The sequence below is a fragment of the Rhodnius prolixus genome, unplaced genomic scaffold, assembly GCF_049639745.1.
Source record: "Rhodnius prolixus isolate KJV_2025 unplaced genomic scaffold, Rpr scaffold_11, whole genome shotgun sequence".
Classification (NCBI taxonomy): domain Eukaryota; kingdom Metazoa; phylum Arthropoda; class Insecta; order Hemiptera; family Reduviidae; genus Rhodnius; species Rhodnius prolixus.
Genome location: NW_027411625.1, coordinates 17,050,150 through 17,075,906, shown reverse-complemented (window position 1 = coordinate 17,075,906; position 25,757 = coordinate 17,050,150). Strand labels below are relative to the sequence as shown.

Below are 25,757 nucleotides of genomic sequence, written 5' to 3'. Positions count from 1 at the left end.
GTTTCACAATTCGTTGCTTCTAAAGCTAAGGAATGGTACGGGCAAAGAATCCAAAAGACCTCCGAAAGATGAATAACAACTGCAGAAAGTGAAGATCGATATTTAGAATATTAAGTTAAAGTAATCGAATCTTACGAAATCAACATATTTTCATTTAAGAAACCTGACATTTCTGTTTACTCACTCTGTTATTATTTTATTGGAATGTGGTTAAAATATAAACGAGCCTTTTTTAAATTAGTGCGCTCCTTAAAAGCGTGAAGAATTTAAGGTCACGTTTGAAATGAAGCAGTGACTTAGAACGCAGGATCCTTGCGTTGTTAAGTAGCTGCATCCCACCTTTGCTTAAAGTTTAGTATTAAAATTTCTCGTAAACAAGAATATTAATTCGGTAAAGATTCATCAGTGTTTGGTTCTATAGTTAAAGGAAAGAACTATTTCACGTTCTAGATGAATTAGAAGGTGTATAATAAGGTTAAGAAAGAATGTGAGCGAACTTGACCGTACTGGCACTAGTTTGTTCATAATGAACATCAACCCTGATAGAGAAAATTGGCAAGAAAGGAGTATGTTAAAACAAATATCAGGAAATCCCCAGGTTTTCATTCAGAAAAATGTGGGAATACCGAAAGTATTAGCTCGTTAAGTGCAATGATGCTAATCAAATAGTAGAAAGCTGAGTCATGTTTTCAACACGCTTTCGTCCTTTCTTAAACTTCTTTCCCGAAATTGGGGGAGTCAATCCCTTCTAAATATCAGCAGCAGTCAGATTGTAGTTCATGAGAACTTTATTATGACAGGAAGTACAAATGCGGGGTGCACCGAAATCGAAACAGCTAAAGAAGGCAGTAAGGACGGCGCCCAGAGGTTATTGATCCTTCCAAAACACCTCTTCTAGATGCTCAAACCCCTCACAAATCCATTGGACACCATATTAAAAAAAGAACTCACTTATTTATATTTGATCCACCTAAGTATACTGTATGCACAATTTTTAAAGCAAAAATTTAAAAATAAAAAAATAATAATAAAACCTTAACATTAACATATAGATTTTGAGCTCAGTTCTATTAGGTGTAGGTCTTGAAAAATGTTTCTTTAAATAACTGGCAAGTGTTTTAGGCACGGATAAATGCCGTCTTCAATGGTTCTGTTGCAATATGATGCGGACAGAAGGAGGTTATATTCTGTCGAATTTGAAATCAGGCGAGGGAAGGCTGGGCTGAGCAGGCCATTGCGGAAGAAAGGTTTCAGAATAGCAGATTCATCGAACAAAAAGATTGGTAGTCTGAGGCTAAGTTACCTAAATGTAACAATGGCGGCCAATACTTGGAATTCACTGAATAGGTCTTAAAAGATACATGAGCTAGAGCAAAATGGCGGGTGCTATCAATTTGTTGATAGCTTAAATTTTCATTATTAGGATTGGGCTGAAAAAGACGGAGCGCTCTGCCAGGCCACTTAATGAAAAGATTATTCTAAGCCCCACGGTAATCCCATCTCTTTTACCTTCTGCTAACTGTAGCTGGAAGAAATTAAGTTCTAATAGATTTTTCAATAACAATTACAGGAAGAACAGTATCATGCGAGTGAAATAGGTTTGTTTTAACTTTTGTTTGATCCTGACGTTTTGGTGAATACTTGGTAACAGTCATCATCATACTATAATTATAACACGAACAGTCTCTTAACTTCCTTTCAACCTGCTTCATTTTTATTTGTAATCAAAAAATTATAATCAAAATAAACATAATAAAGCAGGACTACCCTGTACATTGTAAATTCATTCTGCAGTATTATTTACTATTTGGATTAAATAGCTTTATTGTTGTCAATGTACAGTTCAAACTTTAATTTCTTACAATTAGCGGTAGAAAATATCAGACTTATTACCTAAGAAAGAAATGTGGAATGCCCTGTGAAATAACAAAGTCCACAAAATTCTTACAGTTGGATTATTAATCGATTTATTAAAGCTTAAAAGTAAAGCTTAATTTTTCAGATAAAGAGCCTAAACCCTCTCCTTTTTAATCATTTAACGATGATATCCGAAAAATTTTCAGGATTTCTGAAATACGGTACTTGTTCAGACCCAAGCCGTCTACGTGCAAATGTTCGTCTTGTTGGCAAATGTCAAAAATATCCTGCAGTAGACCGTAAATGTGTTATTGAAAGAGATACGTAAAACATATAGGTAATTAAAAAGCCGTCTGCTTTCATTCATCCAGTTAAATAAAATATGCCACCGTTTCCTAGGCTGAAATTGGACATAATTGGGTGTGGTTGCCTGTGTAGGAGTAGTAGGGAGATTTTTAAAGAGGAGAAAATATTTTCGGATATCAGCTTGCTCTCAAAGCTTTGAGTTAGTTGTGGCTGGAGCTCCAAAGTAGGAGAAGGCAGCTCAGAGGAGTAATGGAATATTTTTGGGGAGCCCTGGACATGGGCTAGAAAATAGGAGTCTCCAACTTTTCCCAACGCAAGCATCTGCAACTAATCTCAACTTTTGTTTCCAGACCGTGTTCAGGCGTTTAAAGAAATACTCAACACTTAAAAACTGAATCACTCTTAAAACACAATTTCCAGCAATTTTGGGGAACGTATAACTGAATGAACTGTATTCATTGACAAAGTACAGTATTAAAATTTTGTCAAAGTTCTATTTTGAGCTTCTTTTTCTTACAGTTTGATTATTTTAGCTATTAACATTGACAGTTATTAAGTGCAACTCTGCAGATAGACTATGTCCATGCACTTTGTTTTTTGTTTGTATTTAAATTAAGTTCACAAATGTATAATTAATAAAACAATTTATTATTATTTTAGTTATTAAGCAATTCAGCCAGTTATAGTTTCTTTTTGTGAATGAATTAAGTGCAAGGAATCTGGTAAGGAATAGGTTAGGGTAACTGGAATCTGGAATAGTCTGGGTATAGTCTAGAAGGTTCACTAGATCCTCAGTATATCGCTCTCAGTAGATCTTCTCAATGGATAAAACATTACAATTATTTTCAGAAATGAATCTTCTTACTTCTCTTTTTTTTTCTTCTTTTTTTATCTATTTCATAATATTTTATTAAACTTTTTCATTTTCACAATTTGGAACAAATTTTTTTTAATAATTATTTTTATTTAGTACAATTTGTTTTTGTGTTCTACTTTTCCAAAATAACCTTTTTCATTATTCTAAAAATATTATTTTGAGATTTAACAAAAAAAAAAAAAAACAGAAATTATAGTATATTGGGTAGGGTACAACAAAAGTTTGCATTTTTTCCCCCTTAAGCGAATAAGGTGCCTCCCATTTGGCCATTCACCACTATTTACGATCAGCCAGCGTAGTTCCAAAAAGCTACCAAAGCAATCCATAAAAATTCTAAGACAACGCCCACATGAATTCTATAAAAACCCTTCTTTAAAACACGGCTCATGTTTCGGCTCATTACCCGAATTTTGCTAAATTTCAACAGTGAAATTACTTTGTCAATGGAATAAACTGAAACAATGGATTAGATGTACGCCAACCAGCTGTACCTATTTGCCAAAGAGAAAGATTTAAGAAAAAAGTAGTGATGTACATGTATTAGTTGGAGCAAACTTAATTCGAGCTGGTAAATGAAACGTTCGTTCAATTTGATCCGAACTTTGCCCCTTTGCTAGCTTATACTCCGTTCTGGTTGAATAATATTCAATTTTGGTTAATCGTAAAAAAGTACTACTTCTGGAAGACAACGCAACGCCACATACGTCACATCAAAAGTATTGAGCTTGACACACCTTCCACTCGTGGAAAAAATTTACAAGGCGAAGCAGTGAAAGGGGGATGTTTGACATTTCATGCTTACAAAGATAGACGCTAATATGGAAAGAAGATGGACATAATGGGCTCACAGATGGGTTCAAATTATAACAAATGATGTCCTACATTTTGAAGAGTGAACGAATAGGTATGTAAACAAATAATTTAATAATTTTAAGGTAAAAAACGCAAACTTTTGTTTATACCCCAGTAATTTTTTAAAACCTTAGGATATGTAATACAAAAAAAAAAAGTTGACATTACTTGTTATTAACAAATGAATAAATAAAATAGTACTAATCGAATTAAGTAAAAGAAATTTAACGAAGGTTCAGCTGACGAAAACTAAGAAAGGAACTTATTTAAAGTACTCTCCGGAAAATAAATTATTTTGGTTTTACAAGGGCCAGCTTTTGGGTTCTTCATGCTTGAAACAGCTGAAAAAATTTTTCAACGAAAGCAAAATTTGAAAGAACTATGGAGATGCCTAAAAATGAGGCCCAGGATCGTGTCCTCTGGGTGCGCAATGCTAACCCTGAACAAAGTAGACTGGCTGCCACACCTTCATTCTGTAGCTGGATTTTACTTAATCCAACAAAAGATTAGCCCATTCCCACTCCATTAAAATCTAATCTAACGTAAGACCTCTACTTTCAATTACAATAAACACATTTTTTTTTTTTTGCTGTAAAGGAAAAATGTAGTTTCTGCATAAAAACGCTAACTTTAATTTTCTATTTGGTAAAATTTCCATTAATTTATTTTCTGACAAAGCTTTATTGACATTTTAATCCTTATATTATAACACAACTACTTCTTTGGTAATTTGAAAGTTGGTGCCTGCTTCAGGTAGATAAAGGAAACATCCATAAATAAGAACTCTTTAATTAATCCCGTAACACTGAACCTGCATCAAAATTCAATACCCAATGAATCTAATTGTTAAAAAACAAAAACAAATAACTAAATATTCACAAAGCATAAAGAAAGGCAGTGTTGTACATTGATTCTTATTGCCTAGCTTCTATCTGCCACCGGATATACTACATCCTAAAGTGCGAATTTATAGTTGCTGAGTAAAATTAATAATACGGCTGGTCTCCTTGAAAATGTTGTAGAGAACATTGGTATAGTTTTACAAAGAAACCAACAAATAAATTTAAAAATAAATAAGTAAATAAAATATAAAAATAATTGCTTATAAAAGTAATTATTTACATGTATTTTTTTGTTGTATTAATGATTAAAAAAAAAACTATTAATTATCAGCATTATAATAGCTTAGAAGTGGTTAATTGTATGTTTTTAATCTAAATTAATTATTTATAAAGTATCTTGCATATTTTACTCATAGTTTTTGGATGTTGTATCAATAATAACATTAACAGCATTTTTAGATTCGATGAAGAATGCTGCTTAAAGAATTCCAGGTCTGGAGTGGCGAGTTTTTAGAAATGTTATGGAAGCACTAAGAATCAAGGTTATGTACATAGAGGTAGAGAGCAATTAAATGAGACGCAGCATGACATCAGTTATAGAGCTGAATTCTTGCACCCAGCACCAGAAAACTCTCAGATAAATTAGGCTGTCACATATTCACCTAGGCCTGCAAGCAACCAGCTTTGTTCCCAGAATCTACCGAAGCCTTTATTAACCAATCTATAAAGTTGAAGACCGTTAACTTACTTTTAGCCTACGACAATTAAACATAAGGCCTCTACAAAGGAAAAAAATAGCCATTCCCCTTTTCTCAAAAAGAAAGGAAAAAACCGAAAAAAGTGATGCTGAGTGGGTGTGTGTGTGTGGTGGTACTGTAAAAACGTCATTTATATTTTGACATTATTCTTGGCGAACCGAGCATATATCCAAGCGTCATTTGACAACAAACGACCGATCGAATTTTGAACACCTCCTCGCTCCGATCTGACAATCTTATGACCATCACTTCAAATATTTCCTTTCCCGGTGGGGAGGGCATGGAATTACTGGTATGCAAATGGGTTCAAATTAAAGGAAGTTACATTTATTTCCTGAAGTATGCTTGAAAGGTGATTGAACCAACCATTTTGGAACTTATAGTTCAAAAAAAATAAGCACAGATTTCTTTTTCTCCCTCCTGCTTAGTATATCGATTGAACATCTTAAACAGTGAGAACGGTACGAATAAAGTGAATAGCAAAAAGACGCCGAATAATTTGGAACATGACATCAGTTTTCTTAATACAAGTAAGATAAATTTTTATAAGTTAGGCATAACAAAAACTTAGTAGAATATGCAAGTTGCACTTTTACTTTCTCTTTTTATTTGCAATTTATTACTAAATGTTATCACATATTATTTTCAGTATTTTTATTCCTCTCATTTTAAACTTCGCAAGTATAAATCTATTAAATTTTTGTTTAATAGAAATGTAATATTTCCAACAAACAATTGTAACCATTTTCTACACAAATTAAATCCCTCGCGTTTCAACGATAACCATAAGGATTTCACTTAGCAAATTTGATTTACTTTATTAAAAAAAATAAATGTAAGAATGCTGTTTGCTGGGAGTTTATAGTCAACCTTTGATTAGCGTTGAAAACATACCTCATTGTGATTTACTGTTTGTAAGGTCTCTTGCTCATTGGATTCTTCGGCTTTCGAATTTAAACAGAAAAAAAAAAAACTTCACAGCAGATTCAACTTCGGTTAATTTTTTTAATTTGAGCGTTCTTTTGCGGAAAATCTGTTAACGATTGATAAAGCTGGATTTCATAGTGGTAAGTAAATGCACAACATACAAATCGCCTTATTTTTGACAGTTTGATCACGATTCATCCTGAATCAGAATTTCAGCCAGCAAATCCATTTCTCATATTATTTTTTCACTTTTCTTCTGCCAAAGCGCATGCAAGATGTATTTTTCTTTTAAGGGAAGTTGGTAAGTTTTCATTCTTCTGGCACCTTGAAGATTCTCAGTTCATGCGCCATAGTGTTACACATTCTTTTAGGAGAGATGTTTTTGGGCAGTGCCATTTATTGCTGCAGGTACACCAACATTTGCGGTTGACGAAATGATAATAACCCATCAGATCCGATTTTTTTTTGTATTAGCCAAAGCATTTTTATTTTACCTTCGAAATAGGTTACTAATACTATAGAAAACATAATTTAATTAAGACTTTATTCGCCAATCTCTGTTAATGCCCTGTGATCATATGATCACATCAGGTCAATAGGATACTAATATACAACGCCGTCTTTTTTCAACAAAAATTCCTTATTTACTTGATTATAAAATAAGAAAAAAAACTTTCCTTATTTTAAAAAATATTTAACATAAAAATTTAATCTAATTGGTTCGACAATGACAACCCTACATCGCTTTTTCGGGATTGTTTCCTACCCACAGATGAACATCCTTCATTTTTTCATCTTCTTTTATTTATTATTATTTATTTACTTTCTTCCCTGCATCTACAGCCGCCACAGATGGAACAGATTCATCATCGGATTCGTCGGATAAAGGTTACTGCAAGGCAGGAATGGGCAAATTTTTTCTATAAAGGGCCACAAAAGGTTATGGATTTGTTACCAAGGGTCGCAGCATACTGGGTGTACACGAAGGAGTGGTCGAAACTTAGGGAGGTGATTCTGGGCATCCTTTGCAACAAAAAATTCTATATAAACCGCGATCATACAAAGAAAGTGTGTGGATTACAAATATAAGATTTGAACGCTGAGACAATAATTGTACTAGCGAAAATTATCAAATTTTATTAACATCAAATTTGAAATATTTTAGGATTTAAATTTTTATTATTTGCCGTTTTGTGTCGCGGTTCGCAGGAAAATGCTATAAGGGCCACACTTTGCCCACCCCTACTCGAATGACAGCCTGTCTTTAACTTTGAAATATGCATTATTTAAAAAAAAAAAAGAAAAGTGAAATAGTACTTAAATGACCTGATGTGACCAAATGGGATTTTATGAGTAAAATTTTGAGTCTTGAACTTTGTTTTGATACATAATCTATAAAACTATTGTTATTGTGTTCCATATATATACATATATATAATGACATATTTAAACTAAAAAATCGCTAACAATAAATTGGCACAAGCTGATTGAAACAGGTTTTTTTTTTCAAAATAGCATAACTAACTGAAATACTAGTTGTTAGGATTTGTCAACCCTTATTACGAATAACATAGACTACCGTATACAATAGTAAAGAGAAAATCTAAATTGATTGTCTAGAATGAGCAGCATTCGATTAAATGTGGCAAAATTAAACTGACCATAAGGTCACATTAGGGCTTGATGGGCCAATATCCATTTAGACTGTCTTAGTTTTTTAAAGAAAATAAAAAACTGACTCAGAACTATTTGACATTTTGGGGTATAATTTGTTATGAATGGCTACATCTGATTAGGAAATTATTACATTTTAGTTTTGTTAAAGTTTTATATTTAAAATTTGTATGACAAATTATATTTCTCCACTGATTCATTTGTGCAATATTTGAGAAACGAATTTCTGAAATAAAGAAATATTTTCCTGCAATCCAAAACTAGGCGTAATATTGTACTTTACGATGAATAACATTATATGTAATGTTTAGCAGTATAATACTGCTGAATGTTTAACTATAACCATACTAAAATGCACCTTAATAAAATAAAGATTGAAAGTTTCTTCTGTTGCAACGAATGTGATTAATAAGAAACCATGTTTTATTCGACTAGCACCTAGGATGCCCTTGTAAAGTAAAGTTATAGCCTATTTTTTCGGCGGGGCTTAACGTCCAACTACCAATTAGTTGTGGTGGACGGAAGCGAAAATTCATACTTTACTATAAACAATTTTTTCTGACAAATAAAAAGTGGGATTCGAACTGAGGATCTCCCACTCAAAAAGCTACGCTCTTGACCACTAGATCAACACTCGCCCCTAGGTTTTCCTTGTAGCTATTAAACAATACTGGAACTCGTCTGTAAGGAAGCGTTACTGTGCGTTTAAAGATAAAAGAACCAAGAGCTGAATCTGAACGCAAAAATAACTTAAAAAATCTCGTTTTGATTTTAATCTCCATACTGGTAACTTTGGAAGAGATAGATTGTTATCATTTGGCTCTGGTCTGGGTCTGCTGGATGAAGAGACTCACAACTTCAAATCTTCCATTGCAGAGGATGTTTGACGTTATTCGTGGCAGCCTGTACGTCTTCTTGAAGGGTCACTCTTTTTCGACTGTCCTAGGGATATTTTTTCATTCCTAATTGGAGTGCATGCGAACTATCTGGAAAAATAAAATTCTGATTCAGTCGCACAATCCATCAGCAACCATCTCAAGATTATAACTAACGAATGGTAGAACGTAAGATGATGGAAACGCTTTAGCACCTTCAGGGAACCATTCTGACTTCTTACAGCGGCGGATTATTGTAGAGGGACACACCCTATTTCTTTCGCTGAGTTGTAACGAAATTCTCCTATAGTTGGCGTTAAAAAAATTGGTTAAACTGGTGAGATTTAATCAGTGCTGATTAGGTGTACAAACGCTGATTCCTATAAAAGCCATAAGAGTTCTTAAAATCCTATTATGACATAATTAGTATAATTACTGATTTTAATGATTCTAGCCTTGTTACACACCTTCTAGCCATATTAAACCTATCATCATTTGAATCTCTTCGACTAGCAGCTGACCTAATATTTCTATTTAAACTGCTAAACAACCAAATTTGCTCAAACATCCTTCTAAGCAAAATTACTTACAATGTTCCATTAGCTACACTGTAATATAAAAATACTTATTCTGTACTCAATATAATAAAAATAACTACCTATTCAATAGTCCGATTATGGAGAATTATGAGTAGAGCAATAGCAATACACAGCGTAGTATATTGTTTGTCTTTTGACGGATAGTTTGTATTCTTTAAAAAAAAAATTGTTCCAACCAGTTAAACATTTAGACAAATTTAAGATCAGAATACTTTTAGTTTCGTCGTATTTTTTAAATTTACTTTATTACGGTCAATTGATTAATTAATTTCAAGTTAATTTTGCTTCTACATAGTTTATTTAATGTTTAGAAATAATTTGTATTGTTTTAACTTTATTACTTCAACTTGTATATCTTATTTAATGTTTTGTTGTGATTAGTCTGATAAATTAATTTTGGAAGCTAAGTAGCAATTATACAAATCAATCATTGTAAAGGGTTAACTGCCCGCACAAAAATAAAATAAAAAGCCGCAATAGATTCGGCTTTACAACCAGGAAATATGATTAGCATTATGTTGTTCAGTACTTAAGATATTCTTAACTCCAACACATTACACAAATACATCAGGAAAAATATATTTAGTACCAGTTCTTCTCCAAACTTTGTTGTGATTTTTTTTACTAATTAATTTATTTACTCATAATTAAGAGAGGCGTTTAAAGATTGGTGAGATTTTATCAGTCCAAACATTTCACCAACCCAGAGGCAAAAAACTTGCGGAGAACCATAATTCTTTTTTAAAAAAGTGGTTGTGGAGCTAATAAAAATTTAGAATACAACTTTGGCCTTCGCTTGGAGATGCTGCTGAGTTCCGAAAGATAACTCGTGAAGTGATCGCCCTGAGGTTTGATAAAAGATGCATCGGCGGCTTAGAGGGATCCCCTGCTGGAGGACAAGGGAATGATAATCCATGAATTTGCTACTTCTGTATAATGCATCAAATATAGTTTCTGCGAGGCAGGTGCAAAAATGTGGAACCAGAAAGTGAATAGAAGCCAATCGCTTTTCGACCTCTGAGTGCAGTAAGGTGACTAATTTTACAGGTGTATCATTACCACTGATAGAACACGGATACCAAACTTTAATTCTGTACCATGGAGTAATCAAAGTAGGTATAAGCCGCACAAAGGTAAATGTCGACCAGTCTTGGGAAAGTTGATGAACACCATGTACCTCAAAGTCCTCCAAAGAAAATATCCTTGCTTGGGTTGTGAAGGAATAATCTTAATTGACTAACTTACTAAGGTCTGATATTGAGTTTCTTCGATAGCAACTCATACCCCAACAACGCCCGATCAGAAACCACGTAGAAAAAAAAAAAAAAAAAAAAAAAAAAAAATTAACCATTGAATACAAGATAGCCCCAAGACAGACCATGGTAGGATATATAGACTTAAGTTCGCATACAAAGGAAAAACCTCAGAAATTTTTGAACGCCCTCAAAGCTAACATTTAAAATATATATCATGTTCTTGTCTTGGTTTCTTTTTAAATTAACTATATTATTTACATAATTTTTGTATTAACACAATTTTTGATCATTCATTTTTTTTTATATATTTTGTTCGTTCTATATACTTTTTTTTTTGGAATTTTTACTGCAGGATCATGCATAACACTTTTGTGAGATAATGTTTAGGCGAGGGAAAGTGTACAAATATTGTAATTTTACTATGAGATTTTTTCTTTTAAGTGACATTTTTTCTTACCTGTTAAAGAAATAATTAAAATTAAATTTATATTGACAATTTTCTGTTATATAGTAATACCATACGAGACAATCAGAAAGTTTTTATTTTATTTTTGTGAACAAAAAAATTGGTGTGAACTTTCACATGACTTTGCAATGATTCATTGCAATAATTATTACAATAACTCATTGCCTCATGACTCATTGTATTAATAACAATCTTCATTAGCAAATTATAAACTTATACTGAATAACACTGAACTTGATTATTTATGCAGAACTAGACTGGTGGAATAGACCTGCCAAAAAATTGTATTGCCCTTGTGACTCATATATTGCCGGTCACATTCAGCGCCCACCACATAAACCCAGGGGTTGGAAGGATGGTTGCAATTTTAGATTTAAAGTTCAGTGCCAAAAGAACATTGGTAACAAAATAGAATATGCCAAGTTTGTGCTTTCCGTTCCCAACCCATCTACACTCACATACATTATATAATATATATAGAAAATTTGATAACGTTTTTTTATCATATTCCGGCGATCTAAAAACAAGTATCTTACCAGGAATTGGAAAAAGTAAGAATTTCAGTGAGTGCGCATTTGCGGTCAATCGATTTTCTTCAAATTCAAAATCATAATAACAAATTTTATTCTAGCAAATACCATATCTCGATGTTAATTTAGTTGTAACTTTTCTATCCAGTTGGCCAAATCCATATTTGTCGGTTGAGGTGGGCATCATTCGAATAATCGTTAACGAATAAATTGTTATTTCCCTACCTATCAATAAACCTGTTAAATACAATCAATAACCTACTCTATTGAGAATAATGTAACATATTCATTAATTTTATACTTTATTATAATAATAATTATTTTGTAACAAATTAAATTCAAACAATTTATTTTGAACTTTCTCTAAGGTTAATTTTTGTGCAAGTTATATTCTTAAATTTGTATTTATTTATTTTTTTTTTTGCATACTAATTGATTCATGTCTCAATCGTTTTGAGCAAATTAATTAAAAAAGGAGATTTATTGAAAGTTAAAAAAAAAGTTACAATCTAAGGAAGGATGTTACTCAATAAAATTAAAGTGTGAGATAACATTCCAAACACTTTAAATCGAAGTATTATGCTGTTTAAAAATAAATAAATAAATAAATAAAATAAAATAAGAATATAAGGGAAAAGTGACTTAAATTGTTGAAAATAAGGTAGTAAATTAGGAAATTATTCTCAAGTAATGCGCTAGTAAAGAAATATTTATTCATTATTGGTTATTCAAACAGGTTCATGCCCACAAATGAATGCCTAAGTTCCCATAGGGGGGCATTTATTATAAAGTAAAAAAACTTCATAATATAAACTTTTTAATTTTTTAATGATTGCTGATTGTCTCATATTTATTTTAATTACAATATTATTAGTCAAAATTATTATATCAAACATAGATACATTAGTAAAAAAAACTGACTGCCACTTTTCGTTGATTTTATGCTAAAATTTGGTTGAATACTTACCGAGCAGATCCCATTCACCGTTCGTAATGAAACTGCTGATGTCCCCGCCGCTGTCCTCTTGAAGCTGCAAGTCCAGCTGTCAAACAAAATTTGAAAATGAGAATTTGTTTTTGGTACTTTTCATTAGAGATATATTTATTATTTGTAGTTAGTATCTCAAGTTTAGAGAAAAAACAATAGAGCAGTGTTCTTCTGGGCTACAAAATTACAGTTTGAAATTATGAACAAGAATTAAAATGTGAAATTAAAATTTGAAAATAAATAATTCTAGTTAAACAGATATTACCTTGGAAATTATATTGATTATTTATATCTGTATTTGAAACTTCTTTACTTTTTTGTTGAAAGCTATCGTATTTTTGTTTCATTATTGCATCTACTTCTAAACTGTTGCTTTCTTTTAAAAGTTGAAGTAATTTTCCTCGTTAGTTTAGTGGCTTGGTAGCAAGCTAAACAGGAGCTGTGTTTATGTTGTAAAAATATTCTGTTTATTTACTTTTTATTATTTAAGTATTCTATTTATTTGTCCTAAATATTTAACAAATCTTTTAATTAATTTTCCTACTTCCTTCGTTACTTTAGTTGTGAGGGGGTAAAAATGAAAATAAAATCACCTGCGTTGTTCTTAGCAAAGTATACAGTTCCTAGTGCGAGGCCGACTGAAAGTCTGCGACTCTTAAGAGGCGACAAAAAGACCTACTTGGATATCTAAACAAGCTGGCCCATACATACAATAGTTTCTCCCGGTCTCTCTTCCTCCATATTTCCACTTTGCGTTCCTATTCATATAATGGAGGAGCTTGGTGGGACGTGGTGAAGTCGACCTCAAACAACATCCTGGAATAATTGCTCCTGGTCGTCCAGATTGGAAATTTTCGCTGAGAGCCAGCTTCCATTCAGAGAGCAAAAATATAAAAATAAAAAGACCAAAAGAGGAGGGATAAAAAAAAAAAAATACAGAAAAAAAAGCGGTTACTGAAATATATTTCTGGAGGCGTTTTGCGAGGAGGCAGAGGAGGAGAATTGGAAGAAAGAGAAAAAAGAAATTGACATGATTCGGTCACGAGACAAGAATGCTAGAAAGTAGAATGCCCAAGCATGGAAAATGCAGGGCTTAGTTCAAGAAAAAGAGGCCTTCTAAGAAGTAACTTGCAGAATGACAAGATCATGGCAGGTCGAAGATTGCGTGCAGGACGCGCTGGAAAAGTAATATCGAGTGTTAGATTGGTGATCAGGATAGTTACCGAAAGTGTATTTCTTTGGAATCGATACGGCAGTTGGTCAGGGGAAATCTCAATCTAAATACAATTCGTATTTAAAGGGATAGCATCGATAAGTTATGACTTTTCAGCTCTTTCTGTTTCCAGACGATCAGCATCTTCGTTTCTGAGCAACAACCAATTGCTGGGAATCTATTAGAGGACGATGTTTGATCCTTAACTGTATAGTACGCATTTTGCGTCGTAAACTGCAAGGGACTGTTCTTCTGAAGCGCCTGCTAATACTTGAGAGTCGATCAATATTATGACCTTCATCCAATCAGATTTTGACATTTCTTGTAGAGATACTACTGCTACCACATAGAATTAGGACCGCGTCTTTTATCTGGTTGCGAAATTTCAAATGCTTTGGAAAATATATCTGCACCTGCGTGGGGATTTTACACACGTTTGCCGAGCCATCGGTATAAATAACAAGATCAAGATACAGCAATCCTGCATTGTTAAATATTAGCAAAACTTTTAACGGAAGTCATTGTATTAATATATAAATTAAAATAAATTCATACGTTACCTGGAAACCATCGTACGTCCAGCTTCCAAACTTCATCTCGCAGCGTTGGTCATCAAATGGAAACCAAGTGATGTCTATTTTACAGGTACTTTTAAAAATACCTGGAGGCACGTATAGACAGCTTCCATTGTTTCGAACGACTACGTTTGTCGGGTATGTACCATCGAAACCTTCGTCAGCACTGCAAAGAATAAAGAGAAAATTATTCTCTTAAAAAAAAAATTATTCTTAAAATTTATTGTTCTTAAAAAAATCTGATGAATCGACAGACATAATACAACCTTCTCAGTGTTCTCATGATGGCTTTGTAATCTTTTAACGGTTTAATTTGTTTTAGCAACAATATTTACTGACGGTATTTGTTTAAATGCTTAAGGGCATTGGAGGTAAATTGACCTGTCAAGAGTAATCCTTTTAATTAAAAATTTTTGTTTAATATAAAGCACATATCCCATTCGTTGTAAGTGGAAGCATCGCATCAACGTTGCACATCATTCTATGATACAAACTGTGCACAGCATGTCTTCATTAGTTGCATTTGTCTTGTATCATTAATCTAAAATCAGGGTCTCTATAAGAAAGTGAAAATTTGTACTTACGCCGCAAGAGAGCAGCCCATTGTGCCACTTTATCATTAACTATTTTGCATGATTAGTACGTATATGGTAGAAGTTAGCAAGGTCTAAGTGATACAGGTCTCATAACCAGTATTATTTTTACCTGCCAATTTTATAAAAACAAGCCATAAGTAAATACAATCTTGACCCGATTTCGTTTAAATTTGGTGGGATGAAAGGGTTAGGGCTCCCCTACGTAACATTAAAGCAACGTTCTGCTCTTACACCTACTAAGGGGAAGTGTTGCAATCATTTAAAATTACCGTCCCGTGAACCTATTTTCGTGAATGAAGTGTCATTTGGCTCAAAATTTTAGGTAGATTTTCATTTTAGAAGTCTGGACGCTAGGCATCTTTAGGAGAGGAGTTTGCCCAACGTGGGTAAGACCACCGTAAAACAATTAATATATAACTCTATAAATCATAACCCAATTTTGATAAAATCTAGCACGTACGGGTGGTTAAAGCTTCTCTATGTAACATTAAAGCGCCATCATGCTATTGCACATACTAAGAGGAAGTACTGCAATCGTTTAAATTATCGACGTACGAATAGATTTTAATGAGTGAATTGTCTTTAAATTTGAAATTTTAGATACGGTAGATACGTCTTTTTGGGATCTCGATGGTATATATTTAGGACTTTGCCCCACTTAAATAATGCCCCCTTTTAAACGGTTATGAATAATATCTCTGTAAATCTTCGCCCCGCTTTGATCAAATTAGGCAAGAAGAAAAATTTAGAATGCGTGACATTTAAGAGCCATCCTTCTCTTACAGCTACCAAGGGGGTGTTGCAATCATGCAGTATTCGCAGTTTAAATTGTTTTTGCCCTTTTAGGGAGCAGAAATGTAATTGTAAATAACTTTTCTTTCCTCTAAAAAGAAGAAGATTTTGTAATCAAAGCTTGTTTTCTCTCACAACCCTTAAGAGGAAGTAATGTTATCAAAATTTATCTTACTAAATTATTTGAAAGTACTGTAATTGCAATTTCTTTCTATTATCCCTCTTAATGAGCTGTAATTACTCATCACTTAATCCCACAACATTTCTCCAGTCTCCATCTTCTTCCCACCAACTTGTCACCATTTCCCATAACTTGTGTCAGTTTTTTTTTCATCCTACATCTTCCAATTAACTTTTCACCACTCTCCCATAACTTTTCTCTCAGTTTGCATTTACACCTTTCGAACTTGGTACCACTCCCCCATAATGTTACTCATAGTCTGAATCTTCTTTCCACAACTGGAAGACCTTCTAACCTTCTAACTTTTCTTTCTGTCTTCATTTTCTTCGCTCTAAAGTTACACTTTTACATTCTACATATAGCTTCCACTAACTTAGTTCCAAGTATTAAAGCATTACCAAGTATAAAAATATTCCAAAATGTTAAGAAAACCTGTAAACCAGATAAGAAACTTAACAGAATAGGTTTTTTGAGGTTTAGAATATTTAGGAAAATGGTATTCCCGATTATTACCGATGTCACATTCAGAACAGACAAGACAGAAGACACACTAACCCTCTAATGATGTAAAATAGTACATTGTAAATTAGCCCTGAAGATGACCTAGTCCCTAGGTCGAAAGCTCGGCATAGTAAAGTTTATAATGACTGAAACTGGCATTAATTTTTCATCCTATTGAAAATACACTTCGTTTTCACTCTATTCCAAATTATTCTTGTGATTTATCTTTATTCTGAATAATCATCACATTCACTCGCATATTAAAAGGAGAAAGGGAAAGTCAGAGTTAGTCTATTACTGCCGTGATATGGATAACAGTTTTAACAAAATTTCAGTCTTGAATTCGTCACAGTAGAATACGAGAGCACAAATTACACAGTTAATAACAAATAAATAATACTTATAATTAGAATTCATTCATTTTCAAATTTTAATTTAATACAGTCCCTTTAATTGTGTACTTGTTGTAAAGAAGTATTATAATCAAATAAAAATATACATATATTTATCTATTTTATATTACATACACACTCGTATAACGTTGTGAGGAGAACATCTAAAATAATAATGCAATTAAATTAATACATTAACATTGAATATTAATAAACTAGGTTACCTATTATTAATTACATATTATTTTTAACGCGTAACTATTAGATAAAATAAAGTACCAATCAGTTTAAATTGAACAATGAACTTAAACCGACTTCCTTCTGCTGCGCTAAACTTCCACTTAAATCAGATGTCAAAAAAAAAAACAAAATAAAATCAGTATTAAATGGGAGCTAAACTTTACTGAACAAATATTTTATGCTTGAAAATGGCCAGCATAAGGGTCTGTGACATCTAATACATTCTAAAAAATATGATATTAGAAGTATGAATGAAATGTTGGGCAGTTTTTGTTAAGGAGATTTTGTACCTTTTGGACAGATTTTCCTTTTTGTTTTTTGATTGGAACAAATTAATATATCTAATGATTTTTTAAATATTCTGGAATCGGGAGTAATTAGGCTGATTTCCGCCGGATATAGAAGTTAAAAAGTTTTTATGAATGCCTTGTGGATAGTTTTATCTAATTTAGATCAGATCAGTCTAACCTGACGTATATTTGGCAGCAATTAGAGACTCATCAATAATCTTATCATCAAACATCAATAATAATTATTGAGGAAGATAAGAAATAAAATAAATTGCATTACAAATTGTACATAAGTAAGAGAATCCTAGCATCAGCTGTAAACATGCTTACAATTGCTAACAAATCAGCAATAACTTCTTCCGCAAGCTTCAATAGAACACCCAGTTCTATTACAGGCCGCTTTGAAAAACTCAGCAGTTGATGTTGGTATTGTCTCTAAACTGCCCTAGGAAAAGTACACCCGCTTCTCCAAATGATATTCTCCGCTTGTGAAGGACAAGCGCACGGAGGGTCCATAACGTATTATGTCTGCTATCTTCCTTAAAGACAATATTATCGGCGCACCTCGCAAAATCCTCTTCAGCAACAGAAGTGAATACGATTTGCTTTATAAACCTTTTAGACTCACAGGAAGGTCTATCACGTTAATTAGATAAATTTTTAAGAAAAAATCATTTTAGCGAGGTTCTTGGGAAGTAAAGATGTTAGAGAAAGCAAAAAGAAAAGGATCAGTACCTGTTGTACATAAGTACGTCTGGTTTCCATATCCTGTGTGGAGGAATTCTGAGGTCCTTAACTCCGCCAAATTCGCTGGCGTTCCACCTCAAATTTACGTCGTTCCACTCCTGCAATTTTCGAACAACAAAAAAACAATCTCGTTAATTTTACATTATAATTCAACCACAAAGACAAAAATAATAATAAAATAAAATTAATAACAATAAAATAAAAATAAATAATTTCTGATCTTTAAAGTGTTTTCAAATATTTTTTTTTCTACTGCAATTAAATTTTGAAGTAAATTTAAAGTCTGTGCTACTTAATGTAGCAATGAGTGCTTAAATATTTTTCTATAATTCAATTACAATGAAAATTGGGAGTATTAATTTTTTTGGGTTTGGTTCTAACTGTATTATTTATTAAGCATTGAGAATGTGTGGGAATAACCATGTTTGGAATTCCATGCTCCAATAAATTTATATTCCAGCGTTTTAAGATATAGGTGCCTTTCTTTCTCCTCGACTAGCCACAGGAATCTTGGCGTTCCAATTAGCACTACACTGACAATCTTAACACTCACACAATAGAAATAAGGCCTAGCCCAGTCTAAGGCATCGTGTCGAAAGATGCTCAGGAGTACCTGCGCCAAGTATCAAGATTACCGGGCGTTCTTGCAGAGCACTTAGATAGAAAGCGTGATAATAAAACAGACCGTAGGACAGGAGACCAAGAGGCTCTACCTTACTGCCTGTGTTTTGTCTAATTAAGTTGGGAATCATTATAAATTTATCCCGGATGGCCAAACGTTGATTCCCACCTGTTCAATAAACAGCTGGGAATAAACCCATGTGAGTGCAGCTTTAGCTTAGAAAGCACAGCTTTCGGGAATCAAAATCTAGCGCTCTTCCAACAGGAAAATGCATAACCACTCACATCGAAATTGGCGGCAGCATCGAACTGAAAAACTATTCGGAATTAAGCTGCTACACCTAAGCCCACCTTAATTTTATCCGACCAGTGTATGTGTAAGATTTTGTGAATTGACAGTTAGAGTAAAACCTATACGAAAAAATGGGCATTGATTTACTATACTGTAGGTTTTATGGCTCAAAAATAAGATCCCAGGATATAACATTGAAGATTTTTCTTAATATACTAAAAATTTTGCATGCAATGATGTAAAAAATTTCTCTTAAAAAGAACATTTATTTCAAGAGAAACCATTATTTTCAAAATATCTGTTATCAATTTTTAATTAAACCACTTTCATTTGCAATTATATATAACAAAAATCAATTTCCCTTGTTTGCACTCTTTAACGAATAAAAACTCGACAATATCTTTTCTCAGCATTCCAGAAATTGTTCTATATTCTATGAAATATTTTCATTTAATCTGCTTTCTGATTGTTTACTTTTTGGAGGTGGTTCGAAAGACTAATGTGACGGTTAGTAGCGAAATATTGTAGGGCATCATCAAGTAAGTTACAGTATTTGCCTGGTTATTACAAGAACACTCCATCGGGTCTGGTAACGCCATTTTAGCGCACAATATGCTGCACGCAAAAATGAATAATACATAGAGACTGCACTTTTACCTGGTAAAAATTGTCTGTATGGATGGCACACAACTTTGATGTCCTCGCTATGGATCTTTTTGAAAAGAAAGTATTGTCATATACTTATCGCCAGTTTTGCATCCTAAACACTTTCTCTGCATTTTAACCATCTGAGATCACTGCAATTTCAAAAAAACTAAAAACGTTTTCACGCAATTAATTTTGTAATTGTCTTGTTGGAAATTATTTAGTAGTAATTTAATGTAACATTTATTGTTTTAATATCACTATCTGACATAAACATGAACATGCAACGCTATAAACCTGTTTTGTATGAACAAAATTTGTTTTCCAAGCCATATCTACAGGGATTTTGGCGTCCCTGCGGGTATCACTGCCTAACAACACTAACACTGAATTTCACAAAATATACAAAGAGTCTGTACAGGTGCTGAATGTAACTAATTTAGTTTATCAATACGTCAGTAAACTCTAGATTATCTACACACACTCACTAAATTACACATACCCATTGTATACTTAACAGTTTCTTACAATCTGTGAACAAACATTTAAACTTAAGGGAAGCACAACCGATCTTTTAGATCTCAGTATTTTGACTCTTCTTTCAAACAAATGTAATCTAAAACCATGAATTCACAGCAATGTGACATATTTATATAAAACTGTTACACTTTTCAGATCATTCGTCAAGATGGCCAAGAGTATAGCACCGATATCCGTTGGATTATCATTTGTCCTTTTAGTCTCTGGGTTTGGAGATTTAACAAATTAGAAGTAATAACGGCAGTTTAAGAATTATTTGCTTTAAACTCTAAGAAATAATATCGGCATGGATTCAGTAAAAGAGCTTAATGAAAGATGGATAACAATATAAAATACAAAGTGTTACATTTAGAATTTCAGCATTAACTTGCATGCTTAAACTTGAGTGTATTTTTTTATTTTTCTCCTCTAATAATCATAGAAGAGAACCGTTTACCCTGTAAACTTGATTGCAGAAGTTTGTTTAGCATAAACTCAAGGATGATATGGTGGAAAATAGTTAAAATAGTTGTTTCATATTTCAACTGTTATAATAATTATTTTCAAAACAAACTAGAGGTAATTGCAAAAAAAAAAAAATAAAACACATTAGGTTAAAGAAAACAAAATAATGAAAAGGCGGCGCTGGAACAGGGCAATAACTAATTCCAATACACAATTTCGCTAGTAAGTTTTTAAAGCAAGAAAGATTGTTTATAGACTAAGGATTCCTCGCCAATCTTGAATCCTTAGTTCAACAATTTACGGTCACGAATTGTTTATAGAACTATGTTAAAAAAAAAAAAGGAAAAATTTAAATTATTAAAGACTGGATGTCAGAAAATAATTCTCAACTCATACTTCTGGCCTTCAGTATAAAACATAAGCCATCAAATCAAATGGGAAATTTAAGGCAAATATTTGAAAACACTCTTATCTTAAACTAAAATAAAATGAATAAATAAATCGTACAAAAATAGAACTAAACCACTTTTAAATTAAAAATAAAGTAGTAATGATTTAAAATTTTTCTTTATTCAAAAGTACTTCTTTTTGGTATCTAACTATTTAAACAAAAGTTTTCTAAATTCTTAACAAATTTACCTCGTCCAAATTATTAATTAAATTAATATAAAACTAACTACCTTTTTATAATCACTAAAGCTTTTGTTTTATTGTGTTTGCTTATTTGATAATAAAGGGAAAAAAAAATGGAAATCCAATTAAAATATGGACATAATAAAATTATATTAAATTTAAAAATATCATCCGCCCTTTTTCTAATGCATGTCATTGATTGTACCTGCTGCTTGCATGAATCTGAAATGCATGCCGTTAAAACTTTTAATAGAAAGCTGCCATAAAGCGTAAGCAGCTGAAATTTTTATAAAACTGAAAAATGTCGAAATCGATTTCAACCAAGCATAAGTTTTGAGATGAATGTTAATTATTTTACTACAAGAAAAAAAGAGAGAGAATCGGTGGAACATGTGGTAATTTACGATGAACACGCCCTGTACACAACTTGCAAATGGTGGTTTCGACGCGGCTTGAAAATTATGATTTCATGGTGAAGGCTAAAGGCATGAAACAATAAACATTCCCCGTTCGACCGTGGGGGAGAAAAAGAAGGCTGTCTTCTGTCTAAAGCCTCTAAAGCTACCTAATCAAAAGCTGCAGCAATATAAACCGAGTCTAAGACAAAAATTCTGTACCAGCCAAGAGCCACCCAATTTCTAATGTCTGAAGAAACTGGGTTATAGCCTTAAGCCGCATCTAGAATTAATGAACGGGTGTATGTTTCAACGTCTAACTTCGCAGAAATGAATCAAAAAATTAGAGGGGATCATTTTTAATAGAATCAGATACCCGGAAACAGAATCAGGACATCATCAAACGTATTGAGGTTTCACGAAAAGCTGCCCGAGTCAAAACATGCATGGAGAACCCGTGTACTTGTGGAATTGTCCAAAGGTCTAACTGCACTGTGAAGAAAGTTATAAAAAAGGTAAAAGATAACGACGCATGAACAGACATGGACAGGCCGCCAGGTGAATGCTTACTGCACCTGCCCCTCTTAGAAATAAAATCCATCTGACATATGTTTCTACGACAGAATGACACGGTGATGAGAAACGGATTAACTGCTTTTCAAATGTATTTAACGTTTGCAATAAAATCAAGCCTGTTTTAATCTCTCTTTTCTTTATTTCTTCAATTTCCATCTAAGAAACGTTTCGGAACCAACGTTTCGGAACCAACGTTTCGGAACCAACGTTTCGGAACCAACGTTTCGGAACCAACGTTTCGGAACCAACGTTTCGGAACCAACGTTTCGGAACCAACGTTTCGGAACCAACGTTTCGGAACCAACGTTTCGGAACCAACGTTTCGGAACCAACGTTTCGGAACCAACGTTTCGGAACCAACGTTTCGGAACCAACGTTTCGGAACCAACGTTTCGGAACCAACGTTTCGGAACCAACGTTTCGGAACCAACGTTTCGGAACCAACGTTTCGGAACCAACGGACCCATCAACAATTAATGTTCATTTAAAAATTATATCAATAATATGGAATTCAAAATCAATATATTAAGGAAGATCTTGTTTTTACTTAATACAACTTATAATTGTATTTAAAATGACTTCATAATGTTTTAATAATTATCATGTATTTATAGATTGTAGACTGAAGATGCATCCGTTGGCACTTGAACGTTTCTAAGATGGAAAATAATTAAATTAAGAAAAGAAAACTGAAACATGCCTGATTTTAATACATATTATACATTTTTTGTTAAAGTATACTAAAGGCAAATCTAAGAATAATACTGGAGCTAGGCGAATTAGTGCAAACGATATGAGCTCAGGTGATGCCTATAAGAGCGTTAACTAGGACCGTACTGAAATTCACCCACTCATTATCTCTGTGACTGGCTTAATGCTATTATGCTACTGAATATAGCGAAGTGGCTTTCTGACTACAAATTATTAAGCTCTAATGGAGTCACAGAAAACGGACTGACTTTAAGAAGCTGATTTAGAAATGGAAGTTAATGAATCTATCGGTACCTACAGCACTTTGCAACAATATCTATCACTGCGACTTAAACAAGCGCTACAAATACTGCTACCAACTTCGCAAACTGGAAGTTCGCAATTCAATGCGGATTACTAGAGATTATAGCTCCAACTTATTACAAATATGTTATGTGCCAGTATTTGAAGAAAAAATCAATAACTCCTACATTATGATCGTCCGATTGCCGATCAGTTAAATTAATAGCAGACGCTGCCCTTAACGTGTAATGTGAATGCATTTAAGGGCAAGAGTAATTCTGTATGTAGGAAGAGATTTTGAAAGTAGGGAGAGGTTGTTATTGTATCTCGGAAATTCGAGAGGCCTCGTCGAAGTAATTAAAACTGTCCGGTAGAACAGTCGTATAAGGGTTTTTAGATTCTTATCTTCGTTTCGGAATAAGTATCGTAACAAAATCTTTGCACAGCGATTTCTGCACCTGAAAAAACTACTAATAATAATAACCATCTGATACGTTTGTCTACTTTCTGTTTTCTTTTATATATATATATTTTTTTTTAATTTTAACAAACAAATAAAGAAGCTTTAATGATTATAATATTACAATTAATTACTATTTATTAACATTTTAAAATAATGACTAAAATTACAGACTAATTACTTTTTCATATTTATATTTCCATTTACAAAAAAAAAAAATAAATGAAAATTTAAATTGTACTTATAATATAAATTTCTAGCAATAAAAGCTGTTAACTTTTAGATAATAAAACTTGAGAAATGAAAAATAAGTTAATAAATAAACAATAAAAGTTAAAAAAAAGACGTTATTACAATAAAAATTCCACCTACTTATACAATTATTAATATTCAACAATTAAAATGTAAAAATTAAGTATAAAACAACATTTTTAAATAATAAAACATAAAATAAACAAAATAATAAAACAATGCACAATTAAAAAACTGACTGATAAATATAGTTACTTGTATATATACTGCCACAATATATATACCTCCAACTTTATATTCATGCTTCAACATACAAAATTACTGTATTAACCTACGGATATACAACTTGATAAATAAATAAAAATATAATAAAAAATAAACAGTGAAAAACAAATTTAAATTGTGTTAAACTGGTAAAAATAAATTATTAAATTAAATAAATAACTTTAAAAATAAAAAAAACTGAAGAAATTAAATTAAAAAAGAAAACCAAAATAAATAAATTTGGATAAAGCCTCACTTATGAAGAATGTCGTCATTAATAAAGAAAGAAACACTATAAGGGCTTTTATAGTACACCAATACAGAATTATTTTTCTTTTACAAAGTGACCAGTTATTTTTCTTATTAAATCAAAATTTTGGTACTACGGTTTTTTTCTTTCTCTTTCCTCATAGCCTAAATTTTTTTAATTCAATTCTGATAGGTTTTCTTAATTTCCTTCCATCATATTGATAAATCACCCAAACACATTTTTCAGAATTCTATTTGCCTGGTCGCTAATAAAAATATTCAATTTATTTTACAAAAAAAAATAAATAAATAAAATAATAATAATATGATGTTTCAAACTTTGAAGGTGAATGAAAATTCCAAAAACTGATCAAGAATTAAACGAAAAAATGAACGAGAAGAAAAGATGTCTATTCTACCGCTAACTCTCCATGAAACTTTTTGATTTTCTTGGAAATGTATAAGTGTGCCTTCTTCTATTTTTAAAAAATTCGTTCACACAGATTTTACTGTTCAAGTTCATATTGGTATAAAAATAAAATAATAAATTTATTTAGTAATATAAAAACAATGGTGCTACGAAAAGAGTTTTCTTATTTTTTTGAGATATTTTTTAGAGTGGCGTGAAAGAATTTTAATAATAATAAAAAAATTGCACCACAAAATTTCAGAAAATATTAACGTTGGACCTTGAATTATTTTCTGGACCCTGTTTCAGAGAATCACAAGTCCTTGTTAAGTTAAATGTTTAAAATCCTGTAACTAACTCAAAACCTTTTTCCCAACTCTTATGAGCAAACAAGTATTCAGATTTAGTTTACTTATGTAATCTAACAACCTTATGTTTATCCTACCTTTATTGATCATTCAATAATCACCCTGATATTTGTTAAACACCAATTATATAATTAGGAATCAGAAGAAATACAATATTTATTTGAGATATCGGTTCGATAACTTTCTCTAAACTTGTTGTTTATTTCATCCCACTTACGAGGTCTAACACCAGTATTTCTACAAACTTCAAGCTTATTTTTTTCTGTTCTATGGAACTGGAAC

General features: G+C 32.2%; 1 protein-coding gene across 16 annotated transcripts in view; it reads right to left on the bottom strand.

The window, feature by feature from the left end:
- LOC141459277 (neuronal acetylcholine receptor subunit alpha-7-like) overlaps nucleotides 1-25,757 on the bottom strand; it is a 377,452-nt gene that overhangs the window by 122,066 nt on the left and 229,629 nt on the right. For all 16 annotated transcript variants that reach the window (XM_074138142.1, XM_074138146.1, XM_074138148.1 and 13 more), the window contains 3 exons: nucleotides 18,323-18,432; nucleotides 14,581-14,761; nucleotides 12,787-12,862 (listed from right to left, as the gene is read on the bottom strand). In XM_074138142.1, coding sequence (XP_073994243.1) covers nucleotides 12,787-12,862; nucleotides 14,581-14,761; nucleotides 18,323-18,432 — 367 coding nt within the window. The remainder of the gene's footprint in view (nucleotides 1-12,786; nucleotides 12,863-14,580; nucleotides 14,762-18,322; nucleotides 18,433-25,757) is intronic.